Source organism: Bubalus kerabau, chromosome 10 (assembly GCF_029407905.1).
Source record: "Bubalus kerabau isolate K-KA32 ecotype Philippines breed swamp buffalo chromosome 10, PCC_UOA_SB_1v2, whole genome shotgun sequence".
Classification (NCBI taxonomy): domain Eukaryota; kingdom Metazoa; phylum Chordata; class Mammalia; order Artiodactyla; family Bovidae; genus Bubalus; species Bubalus kerabau.
Genome location: NC_073633.1, coordinates 33,404,698 through 33,427,825, shown reverse-complemented (window position 1 = coordinate 33,427,825; position 23,128 = coordinate 33,404,698). Strand labels below are relative to the sequence as shown.

The following is a 23,128-nucleotide window of genomic DNA, read 5'->3' as shown; positions in this document are numbered from 1 at the left end:
AGAAAAACATGCAATTTAACAGGGAAGTTGATTAACATTTGCAAAAATTGTTGGAACTGAAATAAATGATGATGTCAATGAACGACAGACTGATAAAATGTGAAAAAAACTACAAACAGGTGTGATTTAAATCTTATGCTGTCTGTCCTTGTTAATTAAAGAATGAATGCCACCATCTGGTAGAGTACACTTCTCACACTGCCTCACAACTCAAATAGACTACAATTTTCACTGCACTTTCCATAGTGACTTTCAAAGTTACAGCTGTGAGGCTAGAAATCTGTGTGCCTTCATACAAGTTCTATATGTCACCTCATTCAGATCCCTTGACTGAATTACAATCTTACTTTCCTTGTGGCCAAAACCTATAAGCTTAACTAGGTCAAATTTCCTGAGATAAAAGAACACTTTTTAGCTGTTCTCTCTTTAAAGACAAGGGCTTAACTCAGGCCCTACTCAGCAAGAGCTGTTTAATTTGCCATTTCACATGAAAGAACAAATGGACCTAAGAGAATTCTCTTAAGTCCCTACCATATATAATGCGGGGCAGCCCCTACACACCCTGACCGAGTGAGGAGGAATGAATCACCTGAAAAGTCGTCCTTGGTGCATATGTCTTATCTGACACCTAGATGAGTGGATGTATGCTTCCATCGCTTGCTTCCCACCATCTGAAGCTCCTCTTTTGAATTTGTCCTCCTACTCAGTTCTTCCCTGATGAACAGAAATCTGGACACAATGCATAATATTTCTCTTTTGTGGGCATGCTGATTTTTCTTTTAACATTACAATCTTTTATCTTCAAGAGCACTTACACATGACAACGTTAACCTGAAAAGGACGCAGGCCCGGTCAGTCGGCTCCCTGAGCGTCCACAGAATTCGGACGACAACTTCTACATCATATTTAGAGATTTCAATGGCAAATATTCTGTGGATGGCACTGAAGACAAGTGCCTGCGTTAACCATGAGCCCTGCATTCGCCACACAATGCATAACATTTGCAGGACGCTCGAGCTCCCATGCTCTTCTTTTCAGGCTGAACTGCCTTTTCTGTTCCTCTGCCATCAACATAACGACATCATGAGTCAGATCAGATCAGATCAGATGCTCAGTCGTGTCCGACTCTTTGCGACCCCATGAATCGCAGCATGCCAGGCCTCCCTGTCCATCACCAACTCCCGGAGTTCACTGAGACTCACGTCCATCGAGTCAGTGAGTACGTATCAGTAAAAATCCTTTCCTTCCCACCCACAGTGCTTTAACCAAAATTGAGAAATGAGACAAAGAAAATGCACTTTCCGGAGGCAGAGAAATTCGCTAGATGATTTCCCCTGTGAAAGGACAGCATGCTACAATCTGCATTTCTCTTCTGTTCTCTTCAAGTGTGACCTTTAGGAAGCTCTCCCAACATTAGGCAGGAAAAAACTTTAATTAAAAGAAAGGGCAGCAAAGACATGTAAGGAAGGGAGAGAGCTTTTTACCTGGCATTAGAGAAAGGTGGATTTTCTCAAAGCTCTCAATCCACAAGGACAAGATGCAAACCCCAGGACCAGGATTATGGAGTGCACACAAGCCGCGCGCCTTGAAGCTGGGCCGCGGCACAGTGAGCCTGAATAACCGTGTGTGGTAAAATTCTCTTGGAGCTAGCAGTACTGACATTACTTGTGCCTCCTCTTTGTAAGTGTGAGACTCTCTCCGCCTCATAGAAATGCAAAGCTACGCTGAACTCCACCTTGTCTTGATCCCCACCAGCAGTGTGGGTCTTCCTTTTGTGGAGGAAGCACAAATTAAACTCCCAGTATTGCTCTCCTCTAACAGGGCGACCTGTGAGTGGAAAATCTTCATTGAAACTCTCAAGAGGCATAAATATGAAAAGCCTCTTAGAACATGAGCTGTAACCTTGGCAGAAGGAAACTGCTGTCTCTTCCCGTAATATGCTAGGCAGAAAAAGGCCCATCTGCCCCCAAAGAGTAGCCCCACTGGTATGTCTAAAGAGGCAACGCTGACAAAAGCAACTTGAAATTCAAAGCCCTCCCCTGAGAGTAACACACTGTCGACATCACAGTCTAGATGAGAAGAGAAGAGAATGTCGGGAGCGTGATGTATCATTAAGACAGTTCTGAATGGGCACTCAGGGAAAGCCCTAGAGAACAGAAGGGACAGAAAGAAGGCCCTGGGTCTGTCCCAAAGAAAATGTCGATTACCAGCAAGATAAAGCTTGCTTCTTTCTGCACACCACCCTCAAGACCAGCCTTCAGGCGTTATTCACAGCAATTCAGTGCACTAAAGGTTAAAAAGGAAAAGGGAAATGCCTCTTATTATTTCTAATGGTCCTGAAGTCACTCAAAAAGCAGTAAGATCCAGAGTGGTAGATTTTGTTAGCTGAGGCACACAATTCACTTGGAAAGACATCTCAGGGTTACCAGTGTGCAGAACAGACAAGCTCTTCTCTCACCACTGGAGAGAGCTGATGACCTCCTCAATGCCGAAGTATGTCATGCGAAAAATAATAACCCTCTTGGTCTGGAATACTTAGCTTTTTAGGATCTGATAAAAACTCTAATTAGATGGTCTCCAATAATTACTCCCTTTTATCAATTTCCATATAGTAAAATACAAAGTTTAGATAAATGGAGTCCAGATAACTACCAGCACCAAGATACAGGGCAGTCCCACTGCCCCAAAGTTTTCCAGCACACCACCCTCGAAGCTCTCTCTCTCTCAACCTAGTACATTTGCAGTGGATTCACGTGCTGTTCTGAGTAAAAGTGGTTCATCACTTTTCACCACTAACTTCTAGTCCTTCGTATAGTTCGTGTATTCATTCACCAGGTAAAGAAATCTTTGGTTGTTTCTGGCTTTTGGCAATTACGAATAAACAATCACCATACACATTCAAGCATAAGAGTCTCCATTTCTTCGGGGTAAATACAGACCTAAGAATGGGATTGCTAGGTCATATGAAAAGTTTAACCTGATAAGAAACTGCTGGGATTTGGTATTGTCAGGTTTTTTGAAGCCATTCTAACAGACATAGGGTTTCCCTGCCAATGCAGGAGACGCGGTTTCAATCCCTGGGTTAGGAAGATGCCCTGGAGAAAAAAGTGGCAACCCACTCTGATCTTCTTATCTGGGAAATCCCATGGACAGAGAAGCCTAGAGGGCTACAGTCCATGGGGTCATTAACAAAAGACTCGGACACCACTTAGTGCTAAACAACAGATATAAGGTGGTTTCTCTTTGTGGTTTTTACTTTGGATTTCCCTAATAACAAATGCCATTGACCACCTTGTGCTATTTGTCATCAATCTATTTTCCTGGGTATACCATCTGTTAAGTCTTTTCCCCATTTTTAATGAATTATTTACTTTCGCATTGAGTGTTGAGAGCTCTGTTTTCTGGATACAATCCCTTGGTTGGATATGTGATTTGAAAATATTTTCTACCAAGTCTGTGGCTTTTTTTTTTTAATAGAATTTATTCTTTATTAATAAAGCTTTATTAATAGCAATTTTAGGGTCACAGCAAAACCGCATGAAAGGGAACAGCAATTTCCCATATAGCCCTGTGTAGCTTATCTTTCTATTTTCTCAACAGCATCCTTCCCAAAGAAGAGGTTTTTAATTTTCAGGAAGTCCAACTTAGCTATTTCTTTTCTTTTGCATGTCATCCTTTTGGTGCTCTATCTAAGAAATGTTTGCCTAACCCAAGGCCACAAACATTTCCTCCTATGGTTTCTTCTAAAAGAAGAATGGCTGTCTCTGCATTCATGTCAAGATACTTTAATTCATGGAGGGAGCAGGGTTATAATGATTGCTTTAAAGTCTGGCTCAGAATGCCATGATCTGAGTCATCTATGGGGCTGGCATTTGTGAATTGTCTTTTGCCTCAAGAATTAGTCACATTTTCCTGGTATACTGTAAAACTTTGGCTGCAGAATAACATTCTGAATATGAAGTTGTTTAGACTCTGGGTCCCGTTAAAAATCCTCTGGAGAACGTTATGGTTTTGTTTGTTCCATTTTATTAGGCAACCAATCTGGTTAGCTTCAGACAATAAGTTCTGTCTCATCCTCCGTGGGCGATAGTTCAGTGTCTTCTCAGTTCTCGAGGTTTTTGCTCCTCTGCTGCCTCCGTCTGCCTGCCCCACATGCACTTCTGAGTGAGCCTGTCTTTGGCCGTTTCATGCTCCAAGAGGATCCCCCTCCAGCTCCTCCCTAGGACTGTCCCAACCCTCTGGCCCAAAGGTCGGGTTTCTCTTAAGAGTTCTAGCTGCCCACACTGCCCCTCAAAGAGCAAAACAAAGAAGGATAAAAAAGAAAACGGACATTTTCTCATGCTCTGCAGGAACCCTGTTTCCTGGTTCCTCTGGCCAGAAAGACAGACTTATATTTCAGCTGCCAGCACCACCAGCCAGCCTGGCTCTCCAAAGGATCTGCTGCCCACTCACCCATGATTCAAAGGAAGGAGGGGACCTCCCCCCATCCTCTCCAGCTTGCATTTTCCTGGTCTTCTGGTTAAAAAGATGGAACTCCCCTTGGTTTTTAGCTACCAGGGACACAGCTCTCTTGACAGCCTGCCTTAGATTCAAGACTGGAGAGAAAGAAAACACTGAGAAACTCTCACCCCTGGTCCCGTATACAGGTTGCTTACCCAGGTTTTCACCCCCAGTACCACCTGTCAGCTCTTCTTTGCTTTTCCAAGTCTTCAAGTAACCTGTCCACAGTGTTGAGCTGCACACATCGTCACCAGCTCTCCCTTGGTGCGTCTTCCCGGTAGTTCTGCTGCTGCTTGCGGAGGCAGCAGCTCTCTCGACCTCTTCAACTATGAAATATGCCAAACACTTGAGCTGAGGGCCGGCCTGTTTCTCACCTTCCACTTGATCCAGGGGAAAGAGAACCCCATCACTGAGTCTCATAAAGCCATGGCATCCATGCACATTTCTCACTCTCCTCTTGGGTGTCATAGTCTATCTTATACCCTCAAAAACACAGGGAATAAAACCAAAACTTCCTGACCTCTGGAACACTGTCCTATCCTACTCCTCACTCTGGAGGCCTTGCCTCTTACGCTCCCCGCCAATCACATGGGGTGTAAGAGGCCGGTGGGTGGGGAACTGTTCATTGTAAACAGCTGCTCGTCAGGTATGCTGCTAGAGACTAAGAAAGACTAATCCACACAAGTTCCAGCTGTTAAGGGCCCCAAAAGAAAGAAAGCCGATGTTGGAAATTCTGATAGATGCTTCTTTCTTGGGCGCAGGCATTTAAACTCCTTCTGGCTCTTTTCACCGATGGCAAAATAGAGGACTGTATGCAGAGAGGAGCCCAGAGAGCGGATGAGGTTTCAGCTACACTCAGCCTCCCTTTAGTGCTTTTAGTTTTAGCAGGTAAAGCCAGAAAAATACTAAGAGAAAATAAACATGAATGTTTCCAGAATATTCTAATGCCATACTTAAATACAAACTCCATTATTCGGTCACATAAGTATCCACTGAGAGTCTACCTATGCCAGGTACCATTTGATGTGCATGAAACATTCCCTGCCCTCTTGAAGCTGACGTTCTTCTGTAGGAGTCAAACAACCAACACATAAACAGATATATAATGTTTGTATAACTACATGCATAAAACACAGTGCTTTCAAGTAGTGACAAATAAGACCCTACAAAGATAAAGCAGGGTAATGCTTTAGAGAATGATGAAAGCACTATTTTATATAGAATCATCAGTGAACCATCTTTAGAGACATTCAAGCAGAGAACCAGATAAGTGAGGGAGTAAGTCATGCAGGGACCTGGGGGTGAAGAGGCAGAACGGTCAGGCCCTCAGGAGAGAACAATCTTGCCACATTCGAAAACCAGAAGTGAAGCCAGTATCCTGGCTACAGAGTGAAGGAGCAAGCTCTGAGAGGTTCACAGGAGTCAGAGCATGAAGAGCCTTACAAAGCAGGGTGAGGAATCCAGATTTTATTCTAAATGTGATGGGAAGGGAGACCCAGAGACATGAAAAACGCAAGGTTTAATCTGATCATCTCTCATTCTCAGTCCTAACCAAAAAAATTACTTTCAAACTCAGAGCTAAACCTAATATTCAAATCCACTTTACAGTCAGCCTTCACAGATTAAGAAGCCAACACAAAGTCAAATCACAGAGTTTAAGAATAAAGCATAATTAATCAACCCCCCAAACACAAGTTATTTTTCATAAATAATGTTCTCAAATGTCAAATTATTCCTTTTCTACTAGAAAACAGAATTGACAGCATGATTTTTTGTTAATTATAATGAATCAATATTGGTTCATTAATTGTAACAAATGTTCCATACTAATGTGAGATGTTAATAATGGGAAAAAACAGCATGGGATATTTAGGGACTGTCTATACTAGTCTCTTAATTTCTCTAAATTTAAAACTGTTCTAAAAAGTCTATAAAGTCTATTTTGAGAAATATATTTATATAAAATCTCCCTGCAGGATACTTGCTCTGAGACCACATACCAACAAAAGCAATCACCTTATCCTACTGATATGAGTTATTCCGTTGGTACAACAATGAGACTGAAAATCAGCCTCTAATCAACTAGGTAATTCAAGTTGTAGATCTTCCACTTTTTCCTCAACAAGCACTATCCATACTCTACCTACCTCTTAAGTATATGAACATGTTTAGAAAAAGTTAGGCATGCTTACTTCTTTAAATAAGTTCACAATAACAACAGCAAATAATTACTATTATGGAGAAATGGAGCTGGTAATAAGAATAAAGCAAACTCAAGACATTTTTAAGTTGAGCAAAAGTGAGAACATTACATCCCAGAGCCTAAAATACTCCAGAAATCTGAAACAGTGGCCCAGTTGTAGGCTAAGTACAGGTGTGACAAACCTTATTTAGCTCAAACACTTGGGTGGGGGAGGGTACGTGAACATTTTAGAGGGAAAAAAGCTAACGTGTTTATTATTGACCATAGAATAGACAAGATTTTTGTTTTTCAAAAGAGGACACAGTTTTAGGCAATTGAGAAATACATACCACGATCCTTCCAAGAAAACACAGGCTGAAAGGTAAGAACTAACAATTTTCCAAGCAAAATTTTCTTATGCTTTATTAAATACATCACTTTCTGCCTGTGATAGGCAGAATAATGGCTCCCCAAAGATGTTCAAGCCCTAAGCCCCTGAATCTAGGCATATGTTTGGGTACACTGCAAAAGGGCCATAGGATTGCAGATAGGAATTAAGGTTGCTAATTAGCTGACCCTGAAATAGAGAGATTGCTCTGGAATATACAGATGGGCCCAATGTAATCACAAGAATTCATTAAGAGTAAAAGAGGGAGGCAGAAAAGAAAGGGAAAGAGATGTGACCACAGAAGTTAGAAAGATGCTATGTTGCTGACTTCGAAGACAGAGGAAGAAGCCAAGAGCCAAGGAACGTAAGCAGCTTCTAGAAGCAGGAAACATTCTCCCTGGAGCCTCCAAAAAGGAACACAGCCCTGTAGACACCTGATTTTAGCTCAGTGAAACCCATAGTGGGACTCCAGAGCCACAAGATAGTCATCTATATTGTCTTAGACCAAGTTTTTGGTAATTTGTTACAGCAACAATGAAAACGAATATGCTACCTCTAAAAAGAACTCTCCTGAGTTAAATAGTAAAGACTTTTTTAACCCAGTATCAGATGGCATCTTTACCATAGGCCAATTAAAGGGGGGGAAAGGTGTCATTTGCATATGAAGTAAACAATCACAAATAAGAGAATCTAAAGATCAGTAACTAAAAGAACTGATATATGTAAGCTACAACAAAAACTAGACTGGACTATTCATTTCAGAAACAGTCAAGTGGTCTTAGTTTGCATTAAAATTCCCATCCGTTTCTTAATGTTTCATCTGAAGTCTTCACACTAACCAATATAAAACTATTTATGGTTAGAAAACCATCTGTATTAGTCATACAGACTGCCAAAACAAAATACCACAGACTGTGTGGCTTAAACAACAGAAAATTATTTCTCATGGTTCTGGAGGCTGGGAACTGCAAGATCAAGGCGGCAGCAGACCTTGTGAGGTCCTCAGGTCGGTGAGGACCTACCTGGCTGGTTAGATGCCTGCCTTCTCGCTATATCCTCACAAGTCAAGGAGAAAGGGCTCTGGTCTCTCTTCCTTTCCTGACAAGAGCACCAGCTCAATCAGATTAGGGCCTTGCCCTTACAACTTATCACCTCCTCGTAAGCCCTGTCTCCAAATGCCATCACCTGGGGGTTAAGGCCTCAAAGTGTCAGTTTTGGGGGAACAGAAACATTCAATTCATAACATCATCAGTAATCATTATTTAGGTCAAGAAGCAAAAAAGGAACATATTTTGCCCAAAAAATATTCATTAGGGAAAACTATTAAGTCACGTAAATTAAGAAACTAAAAACTGGGAATATAAAGAGCTTCCAAATAGTATATTAATAATCAACTTATATATTTATTAACATACTTATATATGTGTAGATATAGAGAGGGGCACAGGCCAACTGTATGTGTTTATACAATATATACAGTCAGTTCCTACACTAAAAAAAGAAAGATGCCTCTTTAATTTGTTCTTTTAAAATAAATCTGTTTTTAAGGATATACCAGCTTTGGAAGTGGGAAATACAGATGGCTAAGGCACCAAAAGCCACTGTATACATAAACTGCAAATATAAACTCAATTTCTACAATCCAGAAAATGAAGGAAGTAAACACAAGTGTATCAGAAGAGGCACATAACTCAAAAGAAACGTACTTCCAAAGTTTGCTGTTTATTCTAAAAAATTTATTCTGTAAGCTCTACCTTGACTCTAAGCCACTAATGCCAACAATCAATGAAACTATACTGAAATTTCACAAATATGATAATACATACCAGATCTGGAGTTCATACTGCAAGTCAGTTTCAGTCAAATTTTTCATCTAGAAAACCTACATTAAGGATAAATAAAGCACCATACTAAACTCACACATTTGCTCACCATCCTTGCCTTCTGAATTACCCTTAGCCATGACATATGCACCAAAGCTCACACATACAAGAGATAAGAAACTCCAACATCAAAAGATTTTCTCCTACAACTTGTTTCTCTGATTCTCACTCTTTTTTCCTCTATGGTTACGACTGTACTAGTCTAACAAAACACGGGGAGAAGAAACACGAAATGATGAGTGTGTATCATTTCTCAGATTCTCAATCTGGTTTGAAATAATATCAACAATCTAAGAAACAGTCAAAACCGAGGAGTGAAGAATTATAATTACAATCAAGATTTTGTTGCTGCTGTTCTGATCCACTCAGGTAAGGTTTGAACACACTCAGGCTTGCATGCATTCCGAGGTTGTTCAATCCATCACTAAACTATGAAAATGAATGTTACTCCCATTTGGAAAAAAGTTGGACTGCCTACCCCACCTGCTGTTCAAGGCTAAAATTGCTTTGGCTTCTGGTTTCATGTCAGCTTTGAGCAGACACACATTCAGTGCAGCAGATGATGCCTGGGGGTGGCCTGAAACTTTATTTTCATTGCTGTTTTGGAGCCGGACAAGGGCCTTGGAGTTCATACATCTAGTTCAACCTGCATTTGACAGACGGCTCAACTGTACTTTATTTGATTAGGCCAAAAAGCACTTTCACATTCCCTTTTATCTCTATTATTCACTTCTTATTTGAAAAAAAAAAAAATCCTTTAACTTTTGTAATGAGAAATGAAGCATCACCATTTCAGTCATTTTTAAGCAGTCTGCTCTACAGAGCACATCTCAATCTAACATGATTTTTAAGCTACAGGATGATTTCATTGATTATAAACTATACTGATGATATTCTAAAATTGAGTGGTCTCATATAATTTTCACACCTAAATGTTTTATAAGTGAGAGAGAATGAGAATAGGTTAATATTCGTTTGCTATCAGATCAGATTAGATCAGTCGCTCAGTCGTGTCTGACTCTTTGCGACCCCATGAATCACAGCACGCCAGGCCTCCCTGTCCACCACCAACTCCCGGAGTTCAGTGAGACTCATGTCCATCGAGTCAGTGATGCCATCCAGCCATCTCATCCTCTGTCGTCCCCTTCTCCTCTTGCCCCCAATCCCTCCCAGCATCAAAGTCTTTTCCAATGAGTCAACTCTTCGCATCAGGTGGCCAAAGTACTGGAGTTTCAGCTTTAGCATCACTCCTTCCAAAGAAATCCCAGGGCTGATCTCCTTAAGAATGGTCTGGCTGGATCTCCTTGCAGTCCAAGGGACTCTCAAGAGTCTTCTCCAACACCACAGTTCAAAAGCAGCAATTCTTCGGCACTCAGCCTTCTTCACAGTCCAACTCTCACATCCATACATGACCACTGGAAAAACCATAGCCTTGACTAGATGAACATTTGTTGGCAAAGTAATGTCTCTGCTTTTGAATATGCTATCTAGGTTGGTCATAACTTTCCTTCTAAGGAGTAAGTGTCTTTTAATTTCATGGCTGCAGTCACCATCTGCAGTGATTTTGGAGCCCAGAAAAATAAAGTCTGACACTGTTTCCACTGTTTCCCCATCTATTTCCCATGAAGTGATGGGACCGGATGCCATGATCTTCGTTTTCTGAATGTTGAGCTTTAAGCCAACTTTTTCACTCTCCTCTTTTACTTTCATCAAGAGGCTTTTTAGTTCCTCTATAGACATCCCAATTTTAGAAAGAAAAGAAATTGAGAAGGGAAGGGAAGTGGGATGTAAAAGTTTCCCAGTTTTTTTAATATCTTTTGATATCTTTTTAATATCACATAGCACAGGAGGCCACTAAAGGAACTGGAATCTGGGGGATGGAAGCAAGGCTTTTATCAGTCTGGGAAGTACAATGTGGTAAAACCGCACCCCAAGACCAAGGATACTGGGCAGAAACCTCCATTTCTGTTTCATCTGGTGAAAATCTTAAATTCCCAACCTCATAGTTTACTACCCTCTCTTCTGCTATCTCTAAGAGCAATAAGATACATACAGAATAAACTACAAAAGCTTAAGTTAATAAAGTTCTAAGGGATACACTAAAATTCAATGTAGCCTATTTGCTATAATAGAAAAGTAAGATATATATGCTTGATAGGAAAGCATGAAAAATACATAACTCTTCTAAGAGGGAAAAACAATTCACTATTCATTATTTTAACCATTCATAAGCAACAGCAAAAAAAAAATTCTTATCCTAGAAGTTACAAACCTCAAGTTCAAGTATTCATCCCACCACCAATTACGTGGCTGTATTACTTAAATGGCCTGAAGTATACCCAACTACTAATTTCTTCATCTATAAAATCACATTTAATACTGCCTGCCTCCAAAATATGGAGGTTCTGATCATCATTTAAATTTAAGAATGCCTTTGAGAACCTACTTTGAAAAAGCAGTTCTAGTTAACTTGATGTTTGATTTGTTTCTTTACTCATATGAGTGATGTCTGTTCGTGGCAACAAAATAAAAATTCAAATACTACAGAAAGATATGCCTCTTGAGAAACTGTATGCAGGTCAGGAAGCAACAGTTAAAACCAGACATGGAACAACAGACTGGTTCCAAATAGGAAAAGGAGTACATCAAGGCTGTATATTGTCACCCTGCTTACTTACATGCAGAGTACATCATGAGAAACGCTGGACTGGAAGAAGCACAAGCTGGAATCAAGATTGCCGGGAGAAATATCAATAACCTCAGATATGCAGATGACACCACCCTTACGGCAGAAAGTGAAGAAGAACTAAAGAGCCTCTTCATGAAAGTGAAAGAGGAGAGTGAAAAAGTTGGCTTAAAGCTCAATATACAGAAAACTAAGATCATGGCATCTGGTCCCATCACTTCATGGCAAATAGATGGGGAAACAGTGGCTGACTTGATTTTGGGGGGCTCCCAAATCACTACAGATGGTAATTGCAGCCATGAAATTAAAAGACACTTACTCCTTGGAAGGAAAGTTATGACCAACCTAGATAGTATATTAAAAAGCAGAGAGATTACTTTGTCAACAAAGGTCCGTCTAGTCAAGGCTATGGTTTTTCCAGTAGTCATGTATGGATGTGAGAGTTTGATGGTGAAGAAAGCTGAGCACCAAAGAATTGCTGCTTTTGAACTGTGGTGTTGGAGAAGACTCTTGAGAGTCCCTTGGACTGCAAGGAGATCCAACCAGTCTATCCTAAAAGACATCAGTCCTGCGTGTTCATTGAAAGGACTGATGTTGAAGCTGAAACTCCAATACTTTGGCCCACTGATGTCAAGATTTGACTCATTGGAAAAGACCCTGATGCTGGGAAAGATTGAGGGCAGAAGGAGAAGGGGACGACAGAGGATGAGATGGTTGGATGGCATCACTGACTCAATGGACATGGATTTGGGTAGACTCCAGCAGTTGGTGATGGACAGGGAGGCCTGGCATGCTGTGGTTCATGGGGTTGCAAAGAGTTAGACACGACTGAGCCACTGAACTGAACAGAAAAATATAAAGGAAAATCCTCCTTTTCTACTAGTCCTATTCCCAAAAGGTAACCACTACATGTTTCCTGTATAGCCTCCCATTCTATGCCTATGTATGAATATCCTCTTTTTACACAAATGTAGTAATACTATACTTACTTTTCTGAAGTAACCTTTTCTCTTAATATTAGACATTTCCTGTATCTATCCTATTATTTAACAGCTGCAAATAATCTCTGCATGGACATAACATAACCAGTCCTTCTGCACAGAGATTTAGGAACTTGTTTCTAGATTGTCCTTATTTTAAACCATGTTGCAAACAACAGTCATCTATTTACATAAGCTAACTATTCAGATATATACATAAGAGAAATTGCTAAATATGGAATTGCTGAACCAAGGCTATATAATCAGGTAGCTTTAAAAAATAACTTCTCTAATATTTAATAACTGACCAAAAAAAATGGCAAAGGTAAAAGTGACAGGACTTCAAAGTGTAAACAAAATTAAGATCCAAGTTTAAATAATGCATGCAACAAATGAGTTTAAAACATAAATTAATTTAAAAAAAATTTTTTTAAACATGAATAGAGAACAAAATAGTGAAAACAGGTGCTATATAAGACTCCTGGATACTATAATTCCTATTTTATTCTCATAGTGTAAAAACTCTGTTGTTTGCTCAAACTGGAAAGTTTAAATATTTAGAACAAAGAAAATATAAAATCCAATGCGATTTAAAGCTGTTGTATAGATCTGGCCCTTGGGAGAGCAGTAATTTTTTAGTTACTAAGCTTTCAACTATCAAAAGAAGGGTACTTCAAATAGAGTAACAAAGGCAAATGAAACATAATTCTGCTGATCTCAACTCCCCAAATGGCACTGTCTAAAAACACAGTACCTCTCTCAGTTCAGTCGCTCAGTCATGTCCAACTCTTTGCGACCCCATGGACTGCAGCACATCAGGCCTCCCTGTCCATCACCAACTCCTGGAGTTTACTGAAAGTCATGTCCATTGAGTCGGTGATGCCATCCAACCACCTCATCCTCTGTGATCCCCTTCTCGTCCCACTTTCAACCTTTCCCAGCATCAGGGTCTTTTCCAATGAGTCAAATCTTGACATCAGGGGGCCAAAGTATTGGAGTTTCAGCTTCAGCATCAGTCCTTCCAATGACTATTCAGGACTGATCTCCTTTAGGACAGACTGGTTGGATCTCCTTGCAGTCCAATCTCAAGAGTCTTCTCCAACACCACAGTTCTAAAGTATCAATTCTTTGGTGCTCAACTTTCTTTATAATCCAAGTCTCACATCCATACCTAACTACTGGAAAAACCATAGCTTTAACTAGATGGACTTTGTTGGCAAAGTAATGTCTGTTTTTTAATATGCTGTCTAGGCAGGTCATAACTTTTCTTCCAAGAAGCAAGCATCATTTAATTTCATGGCTACAGTCACCATCTGCAGTGATTTGGGAGCTCAAAAAAATAAAATAAAATAAAATAAAGTCTGTTACTGTTTCCACTGTTTCCCCATCTATCTGTTAAGGAAGTGATGGGACCAGAGGCCATAATCTTAGTTTTCTGAATGTTGAGCTTTAAGCCAACTTTTCACTATCCTCTTTCACTTTCATCATGAGGCTCTTTAGTTCTTCTTCACTTTCTGCCATAAGGGTGGTGTCATCTGCGTATCTGAGGTTATTGATATTTCTCCTGGCAATCTTGATTCCAGCTTGTGCTTCATCCAGCCCAGCATTTCTCATGATGTACTCTGCATATAACTTAAACATGCAAGGTGACAATATACAGCATTGACGTACTCCTTCCCTAATTTGGAACCAGTCTGTTATTCCATGTCCAGTTCTAACTGTTTTTGCCTAATCTGCATACAGATTTCTCAGGAGGCAGGTCAGGTGGCCTGGCATTCCCATCTCTTGAAGAATTTTCCACAGTTTGTTGTGATCCACACAGTCAAAGGCTTTGGTGTAGTCAATAAAGCAGAAGTAGATGTTTTTATGGAACTCTCTTGCTTTTTTGATGATCCTTTGATCTTTGGTTCCTCTGCATTTTTTACATCCAGCATGAAAATCTGGAAGTTCATAGTTCACGTACTGTTGAAGCCTGGATTGGAGAATTTTGAGCATTACTTTACTAGCGTGTGAGATGAGTACAATTGTGCAGTAGTTTGAGAATTCTTTGCATTGCCTTTCTTTGGGATTGGAATGAAAACCTTTTCCAGTCCTGTGGCCACTGCTGAGTTTTCCACATTTGCTGGCATACTGAGTGCAGCACTTTTATGGCATCATATTTTAGGATTTGAAATAGCTCAACTGGAATTCCATCACCTCCACTAGCTTTGCTCATAGTGATGCTTCCTAAGGACTTGACTTCACATTCCAGAATGTCTGGCTCTAGGTGAGTGATAACACCATCATGATTATCTGGGTCATGAAGATCTTTTTTATATAGTTCTTCTGTGTATTCTTGCCACCTCTCCTTAATATGTTCTGCTTCTGTTAGGTCCATACAATTTCTGTCCTTTATTGTGCCCATCTTTGGATGAAATGTTCCCTAGGTATCTCTCATTTTCTTGAAGAGATCTCTAGTCTTTCCCATTCTATAGTTTTCCTCTCTTTCCTTGCACTGATCGCTGAAGAAGGCTTTCTTATCTCTCCTTGCTATTCTTTAAAACTCTGCATTCAAATGGGTGTATCTCTCCTTTTCATCTTTGCCTTTCACTTCTCTTCTTTTCTCAGCTATTTGTAAGGCCTCCTCAGACAACCATTCTGGCTTTTTGCATTTCTTTTTCTTGGGGATGGTCTTGATCCCTGCCTCCTGCACAATGTCACGAACCTCCATCCATAGTTCTTCAGGCACTCTATCTATCAGATCTAGTCCCTTGAAACTATTTGTCACTTCCACTGTATAATTGTACGGAATTTTATTTAGGTCATACCTGAATTGTCTAGTGGCTTTCCCTACTTTCTTCAATTTAAGTCTGAATTTGGCAATAAGGAGCTCATGATCTGAGCCACAGTCAGCTCCCGGTCTTGTTTTTGCTGACTGTATAGAGCTTCTCCATCTTTGGCTGCACAGAATGTAGTCAGTCCGACTTCAGTATTGACCATCTGGTGATGTCCATGTATAGAGTATTCTCTTGTGTTGTTGGAAAGGGTGTTTGCTATGACCAGTGTGTTCTCTTTGCAAAACTGTTATCCTTTGATCTGCTTTGTTTTGTACTCCAAGACCAAATTTGCCTGTTACTCCAGGTATCTCTTGACTTCCTACTTTTGCATTCCAGTCCCCTATAATGAAAAGGACATCTTTTTTGGGTGTTAGTTCTAGATCTTGTAAGTCTTCATAGACCGTTCATCTTCAGCTTCTTCAGCATTACTGGTGGGGTATAGACTTGGGTTACTGTGATATTGAATGGTTTGCCTTGGAAATGAACATAGATCATTCTGTCATTTTTGAGATTGCATCCAAATACTGCATTTCGGACTCTCTTGTTGACTATGATGGCTACTCCATTTCTTCTAAGGGATTCCTGCCTGCAGTAGTAGATATAACAGTCATCTGAGTTAAATTCACCCATTCCAGTCCATTTTAGTTCGCTGATTCCTAAAATGTCTACGTTCACTCTTGCCATCTCCTGTTTGACTACTTCCAATTTGCCTTGATTCATGGACCTAACATTCCACGTTCCTATGCAATATTGCTCTTCACAGCATCAGACTTTACTTCCATCACCAGTCACACCCACAACTGGGTGTTGTTTTTACTACCTCTCTGGCTTGCCCCTTTTACCTTATAAATCCTCTACTTGCCCAAACATCACAATGCCATATCATGTACCAGCCTTCAAGTAGCTTACAATTAATGACAGTAATACGCAATAACTGACTATAATAAAATGAAGATGAACACTAAGTGCTCTATTTACAAAGTAAAACTGCTGATGAAAATGAGAAGCTTCGTGAAAAAAAAAAAAAGGTGACTTTCAATGAACTGAGTGTGTGAAGATGAATAAGATTTTGAAAAAGTGTGAAAAAGATAATCTATTAGTCAAAGTTTGGGTTGCAAACTGTAGAAATCAATTATGGCTAACTCAGGCAGAAAAGAGGAGAAGGCAATGGCACCCCACTGCAGTACTCTTGCCTGGAAAATCCCATGGATGGAGGAGCCTGGTGGGCTGCAGTCCATAGGGTTGCTAAGAGTCGGACACGACTGAGCGACTTCACTTTCACTTTTCACTTTCATGCATTGGAGAAGGAAATGGCAACCGGCTCCAGTGTTCTTGCCTGGAGAATCCCAGGGACGGGGGAGCCTGGTGGGCTGCAGTCCATGGGTTCGCACAGAGTTGGACATGACTGAAGCGACTTAGCAGTAGCAGCAGGCAGAAAAGAAGTTTACTAAAAGAATTTCAAGTAACTTGTAAAATGAGAAGTGTAGAGGTTGAAAAAAAAATAAAAAATAAAAAACAGCAGGAAACAGGCAACTGAGAACCCAGCCACTTAACAGAAATCGACTAGTGAGGACGCCACAGGAAATGCCACAGTGAACTGTCCTACATCCGTATGTCATTCCTTTGAGATTCAAAGCCTAATGAAGTACATTATTAGGTCGGCTGGAAAAATCTCAATAAGATTAGATTACATCCTTGTACAATACTGTTTAATTCTTGATTTTGATGATTGTGCTAATGTTATATATGGGATTGCCTTGCTTTTAGAAAATACAGCTGCAGTGTTTAGGGGTAAAGGGACATCATGTCTACCATTTACTCTTAAAGATCCAAGAAATCTTTGAGAAAAAAACAAAACAGTGTGTGTATATGTAGAAAGAGAGAAATAAGAAAAAAGACAGGAACATAATCTGTTCAAGCTAAAGTGATCCTCTTTCCACAGGAAGCCCTCTGTATGATGCATGACACTATTCAGTCCTTCCGCCCAAAGACAATCCCTATGATTTGTAAATGCATATCCTCTTGCCCACCTGATTCATCTTATTTTCTAATCAAAGTTCATTTGTAGAATCCTCTTTCCAAAATGGCATGTATTTATACTTCTAATAACACACAACTATAAAAAAAACTGAATGAAGGGAACGATAAAGTTCCACAAACTCTATTTTCCCCACTCCACATAGATTAACAGCTTGATATGCATTCATACTCTTTTAGGATACTTTAAATGCATGTCTATATCTTACAATTGTCCAGTAAATACCTATTATCTTTTTTTCCTTAAAAGTCTTATCATGACATCTTTCCAGTTTCATTTAACATCAAAATGTTAAACAGTGGTTATATCTGGGTGGTGATATTATCGTGCTTTGTCCTGTCCTACTCTTTGCAACCCCATGGACTATAGCCTGCCAGGCTCCTCTGTCAAACGGGATTTTCCAGGCGAGAATACTGGAGTGGGTTGCCATTTCCTTCTCCAGGGGATCTTACCTAACCAGAAATTGAACCAGGGTCTCCTGCATTGCAGGAGGATTCTTTACCAGTTGAGCTACCAGGGAAGCCCCATGGTAGTTTTTTTGTTTTTTTTTTTTTCTTGGTATTTTTCTGTTATTTAAAAGAATAGGTAGAACTTTTGGTTTTAGGAGATACATTTTTCTCTGATACGAAAGAGAAGGAAAGGTAACAGATTGATTTTGATAACATGGGGAGGCATGTTGAAAGAGGTCAAATCTGAGATGAGTTTAGAATTGAAAAAATCACATAATGGAAACCATGATGTAGTGTGCATCAGTCACACATAAGTGAGTGTCATCCAGGATGTACTAAAAAATACAAACTAAATTAGGAGCCAAAATCTTCAGAAGAATCATGAAAATAGCCTCATAAAATGATAAAATATATTTGACTAAATAATTAAAAATCATTAGCTTTTGCCTACTTAACATATTCTAACATATGTGATCAATCCCAAGTTGACAGCTTCAAAAAAAAAAAGTCTCTCATATTAAACACTAAAAAGTCTCCCAGGACATTTTTAGTCTTAAAAAGATCATGGCATCTGGTCTCAATACTTCATGGCAAATAGATGGGGAAAAGTGGATGCAGGGGCAGATTTTATTTTCTTGGGCTCCAAAATCACTGCAGATAGTGACTGCAGCCATGAAATTAAAAGATGCTTGCTCTCTGGGAGGAAAGCTATGACAAACCTAGACAATGTATTAAAAAGCAGTAACATCACTTTGCTGACAAAAGGTCTGTATAGTCAAAGCTATGGTTTTTCCAGTAGTCACATATGGATGTGAGAGTTGGACCATAAAGAAGGCTGAGCGCCGATGAATTGATGCTTTTGAACTGTGATGTTGGAGAAGACTCTTCAGAGTCTTGGACAGCAAGGAGATCCAACCAGTCAATCCTAAAGGAAATCAATCCTGAATATTCACTGGAAGGTCTGATGCTGAAGCTGAAGCTCCAGTACCCCTGGCCACCTGATGTGAAGAGCCGACTCACTGGAAAAGACCCTGATGCTGGGAAAGATTGAGGGCAGGAAGAGAAGGGAGGGACAGAGGATGAGATGGTGGGATGGCATCACCGACTCAATGGACGTGAGTTTGAGCAAGCTTCAGGAGATGGTGAAGGACAGGGAAGCCTGGCATGCTGCAGTTCATGGAGTTGCAAAGAGTCAGACACAACTGAGGGACTGAACAACAACATTGTAAGTTCATGTATATGACTGAGTGTGTAGCTTTGCATTTGACCTGCATACTCTGAGAAGACTGCACAGGTGAGGACAGCAGAATGAATGTAGATAAAAGAACCACCTTTGATTGTGTTAATCTAATTTCAGTCTTGACAATTTTGCAAGGTAGACACTCTTACTCACTCTATATAGTAAGGGGACTGAGCTTTAGAAAGTTTATGCAACTTTCCTGAGGTTTTACAACTAATAAGTGGGGGTTGGAAGGTAGGATTCTAAGCATCTGCTAAACTGCAAAACACATTGATCACCATGAGACATAACCCCTGAAAGAAAAATGAAAAAACAAAAACACAGGTGGGAGAAAAAGGAAAGAAAGGAAGAGAGACAGGGAAAAACAAGATACTTAGGTTTTGAGAAGTTATACCTTAGCTATTCATTTGTCTATAAAGTCCTGCTATCTACCACCTAAAAACAGTAATTCCTATTTGTCCATAATTCAACTCTAATACTTAAGCTTTCAGGGACTCCATCCTACATGGGATCACCGTGGTGCCCCTGCCAGCATGGACAGCCTGACATCAACAGACATTTCCCATCTCCTCCCTGACCCCTAGGAAGCCACTCCAAAAACAGATGAGATAACAAACCTGAAGCCCCCCTACCTGCCAACGCCATCTAGAAACCCTCCATTTTAAGTCTACTTCCAAATTGTAAAAATGAAAAACCGCCTTATCTCCTTAATTTCCCCCTCCAATGTACATAAAATAACCTCTCTTAAAATAACATTTTCTAGTCATGTCTTAATTCAATGATTCTCTTGGCTGTGAAGAAAAGAAAAATACCTTTTAAAACTTATCAGGGAAACAGCAAGGACTTATTGTACAGCACTGGAATTCTACTCAATATTCTGTAACAATCTATATGGGAAAAGAATCTGGAAAAGAGTAGATTTATGTGTATGTATAACTGATTCACTTTGCTGTACATCCGAAACTAACACAACATTGTAAATCAAATATACTCCAATAAAAATTAAAAATAAACTTAATAAAAACCAGTCCATAAAATCATAGACTGCCAACATAAAAAAGCAGCAGGAAACCAAAACACAGCCTGGGAGTGGGGTGAAGGGCAGTAAGGAAAAAAAGGAAGCCAAGCTTTGTCTCTCTAAAAACACGCATTTTTTAATCAAGCTTTGCTCCCAGAGAACTCATAAGTTTTTCAGAAGGACTTGAAGTTTGTGTATCTATAACAAGAATTAAACCTTTTTCAGTAGCATAAAATAAGATTAGGCTTTTATTAGCCCAAAAATTAAACAAAGACATGTTTTATAAACCTTGTAGTAAAAAAAAAAAGAGAGAGAGAGAGACTGAAATATTCTAGTCCTCAACATCGCAAATCCAGCTACTGGGATGTGAACTTTAGATTCACTAAATCCACGTTTTAAATGAAATTCACAGTTTCTTAGACTTTGAGAGTGAAGGCTAGTTAAGTATTTTAGATTTTTCCAAATTGCTGATGTTAATGGTCCTTTCAAGCCAGAGACTATAGACAGCTAGATTTGGTGACTATCTCAGAATATACATCCACTGACAATCTCCCAGTGTAACTTTCCACAGCTAAATAGAGAAATGGAAGAATCACAGCACTGATATATCCAAGAGTATACATAAATTTTTGATGAAAGTTCTGCCATCCCAAAGCTTTGCCTATATTAATATTAAAATGTGGTTCCTATCCCTCAATATGGAAAAGGCAATGGCACCCCACTCCGTACTCTTGCCTGGAGAATCCCATGGATGGAGGAGTCTGGTGGGCTGCAGTCCATGGGGTTGCGAAGAGTCAGACACGACTGAGCGACTTCCGTTTCACTTTTCACTTGCATGCATTGGAGAAGGAAATGGCAACCCACTCCAGTGTTCTTGCCTGGAGAATCCCAGGGATGGGGGAGCCTGGTGGGCTGCCGTCTATGGGGTCACACAGAGTCGGGCACGACTGAAGTGACTTAGCAGCATCCCTCAATATAATTTTGACTTGGTACTAAAGATCAGACATATTTGTATCTGTCCTTAATAGCAAGAAGATGAAGGCAAGATTAAATAGGTATAACAGGGAATTCATTCTATCAATCTCCTATGTTCTAATTTTAATTCTATTTGCACATACCAGTGATGTGACATGGATGGTACAAACAGCATCCTTGGGAGTACTGTTCTTTACAGAAATTGTCTTAATTAATATAAGGTTGACAAACATTAGGTCAGTCCAATTCTAAAAACAGCATTCTTGCAATACCAGGATAAAACTTCACATATCAATTTGTATTTCTCAACATCCTTTGACACAATCCACTCAAAAGTGAGAGACTGATTTCCCTTGCAGCTCAGCTGGTAAAGAATCCGCCTGCAATGCAGGAGACCTGGGTTCAATCCCTGGGTTGGGAAGATCCCCTGGAGAAGGGAAAGGCTACCCACCCCGGTATTCTGGCCTGGAGAATTCCATGGACTGTATAGTCCATAGGGTCGCAAAGAGTCAGACACAACTGAGTGACTTTAAAAAAATAAATAAATATATATATTTTTTTAATTTTTTAAACTGAGAGACTGTCTATAACAATTCCCAAAGCAATGCTCCATGACACCTGTCTGGAATATATTCAGACCGAAGTTGTTGATTATTTCCATCCAAAAGGAAAAAAGGAAAAGTATTAAAGAACTTATTCTTGGTACCTCAATGTACACACACAAATGGCTCTAACAAAAGAGAAAGATATTTTAAAGAGAATGAATGTAGTGCCCTAATAAGTTAATCGGTGCATGCATGCTCAGTCACTCAGTCGTGTCCGACTCTGCAACCCCATGGGCTGTAGCCCATCAGGCCTCTGTCCATGGGATTTTTCAGGCAAGAATACTGGAATAAGTTGCCATTTCGTCCTCCAGGGGATGTTCCTGACCCAGGGATCCAACCTGTGTCTCCTTCATTGCTTCTATAAAATAGAAATAATTGTGTCAATATGGTCTTTATTTCTCCCGTTGGTAATCCAAAGTGCAGCAGAAAATAGTGACATCTGAATAGAAAACACCTTCACAGCCATTTAAGTTAATTTCTTAAAAACAGTAAGTCAGGCATGCTGTGGTGTGGTTATGACCCAACAACTTACACAGCCTCTCTAGAGGCTACTTACCCAGGATTGTGAAAAGTAATCACTTCTTTTTCTAAAGAAAACAGGAAGAAGCAGAAATGGTTTACTACCTAATTCCCCAGGAAACAGCCTGGTAGTCTGGAATTACGAGCTTGCCATTTTCCATCCTAGCAGTAGTTTAAAACAAAGACAGTAACATTACTAAGATTGACAAAAGCTGGAAAATTGAAAACATTATCCTGCACATGTCAAGAAGCCAAAAAAAAAAAAAAAAAAACCCACCAAAGAAAAACAAAAATACACCCCAACCCTCTTGGTGAATAATTGCATTAAACTATACTGTGCTCAGTTGTGTCCAACTCTTTATGGACCCATGGACTATAGATTGACAGGCTCCTCTGCCTATGGGATTTTCCAGTCAAGAAAACTGGAGTGGATTGCCATGCCCTCCTCCAGGAGACCTTCCCGATCTTCTACATTGGCAGGCGGGTTCTTTACCACTAGCGCCACCGGGGAAGCCCCACTGAGCAGGTTGTGGGGAGGGAGGGTTAGTATTGTGATTTTTTTTTTTCCAACTTTGAACAGTGAACAAGGCAAGCCCCGGTTGTCTAATACAAATCAGAATGTCAAGAACTGAGGCAAGATGATAAGGGAGCTCAAACAAGGAGCACTGAGCCAAGCGGGAGCTGCGGTTCAGGATACTCAGGAAGAGCATGCCTAAGGAGGAGACCCTGAACAGGGCCTCAACAGTCCTGCAATTAGCAGTCTTCACATATTGCTTTTCTCTGTTTCCAGGCATTACCTTTTTCACAGGGCTCCACACAGGCTCCAGATAGAAAGAAGAGCTCGTTAAG

At 40.1% G+C, this 23,128-nt stretch overlaps 1 protein-coding gene and 1 long non-coding RNA gene across 3 annotated transcripts in view; one reads left to right on the top strand and one right to left on the bottom strand.

Annotated features, from left to right (window-relative positions):
• The window catches only part of AVEN (apoptosis and caspase activation inhibitor), a 193,642-nt gene that overhangs the window by 163,335 nt on the left and 7,179 nt on the right, over positions 1-23,128 (bottom strand). The window contains exon 1 of one of the 2 annotated variants that reach the window (XM_055537258.1): positions 4,875-5,085. The exons of the other annotated variant lie outside the window; for it this stretch is intronic. Within the exon in view, the coding sequence (XP_055393233.1) occupies positions 4,875-4,907 (33 nt within the window). The 5' untranslated portion in view covers positions 4,908-5,085. Of the gene's footprint in view, positions 1-4,874; positions 5,086-23,128 lie in introns of those variants that run through there. 2 annotated transcript variants of the gene reach the window in all.
• On the top strand, positions 6,938-20,083 carry LOC129621166 (uncharacterized). Its single transcript, XR_008699030.1, has 3 exons — positions 6,938-7,064; positions 9,211-9,322; positions 19,647-20,083. It is a non-coding gene; the product is annotated as an uncharacterized LOC129621166 (long non-coding RNA).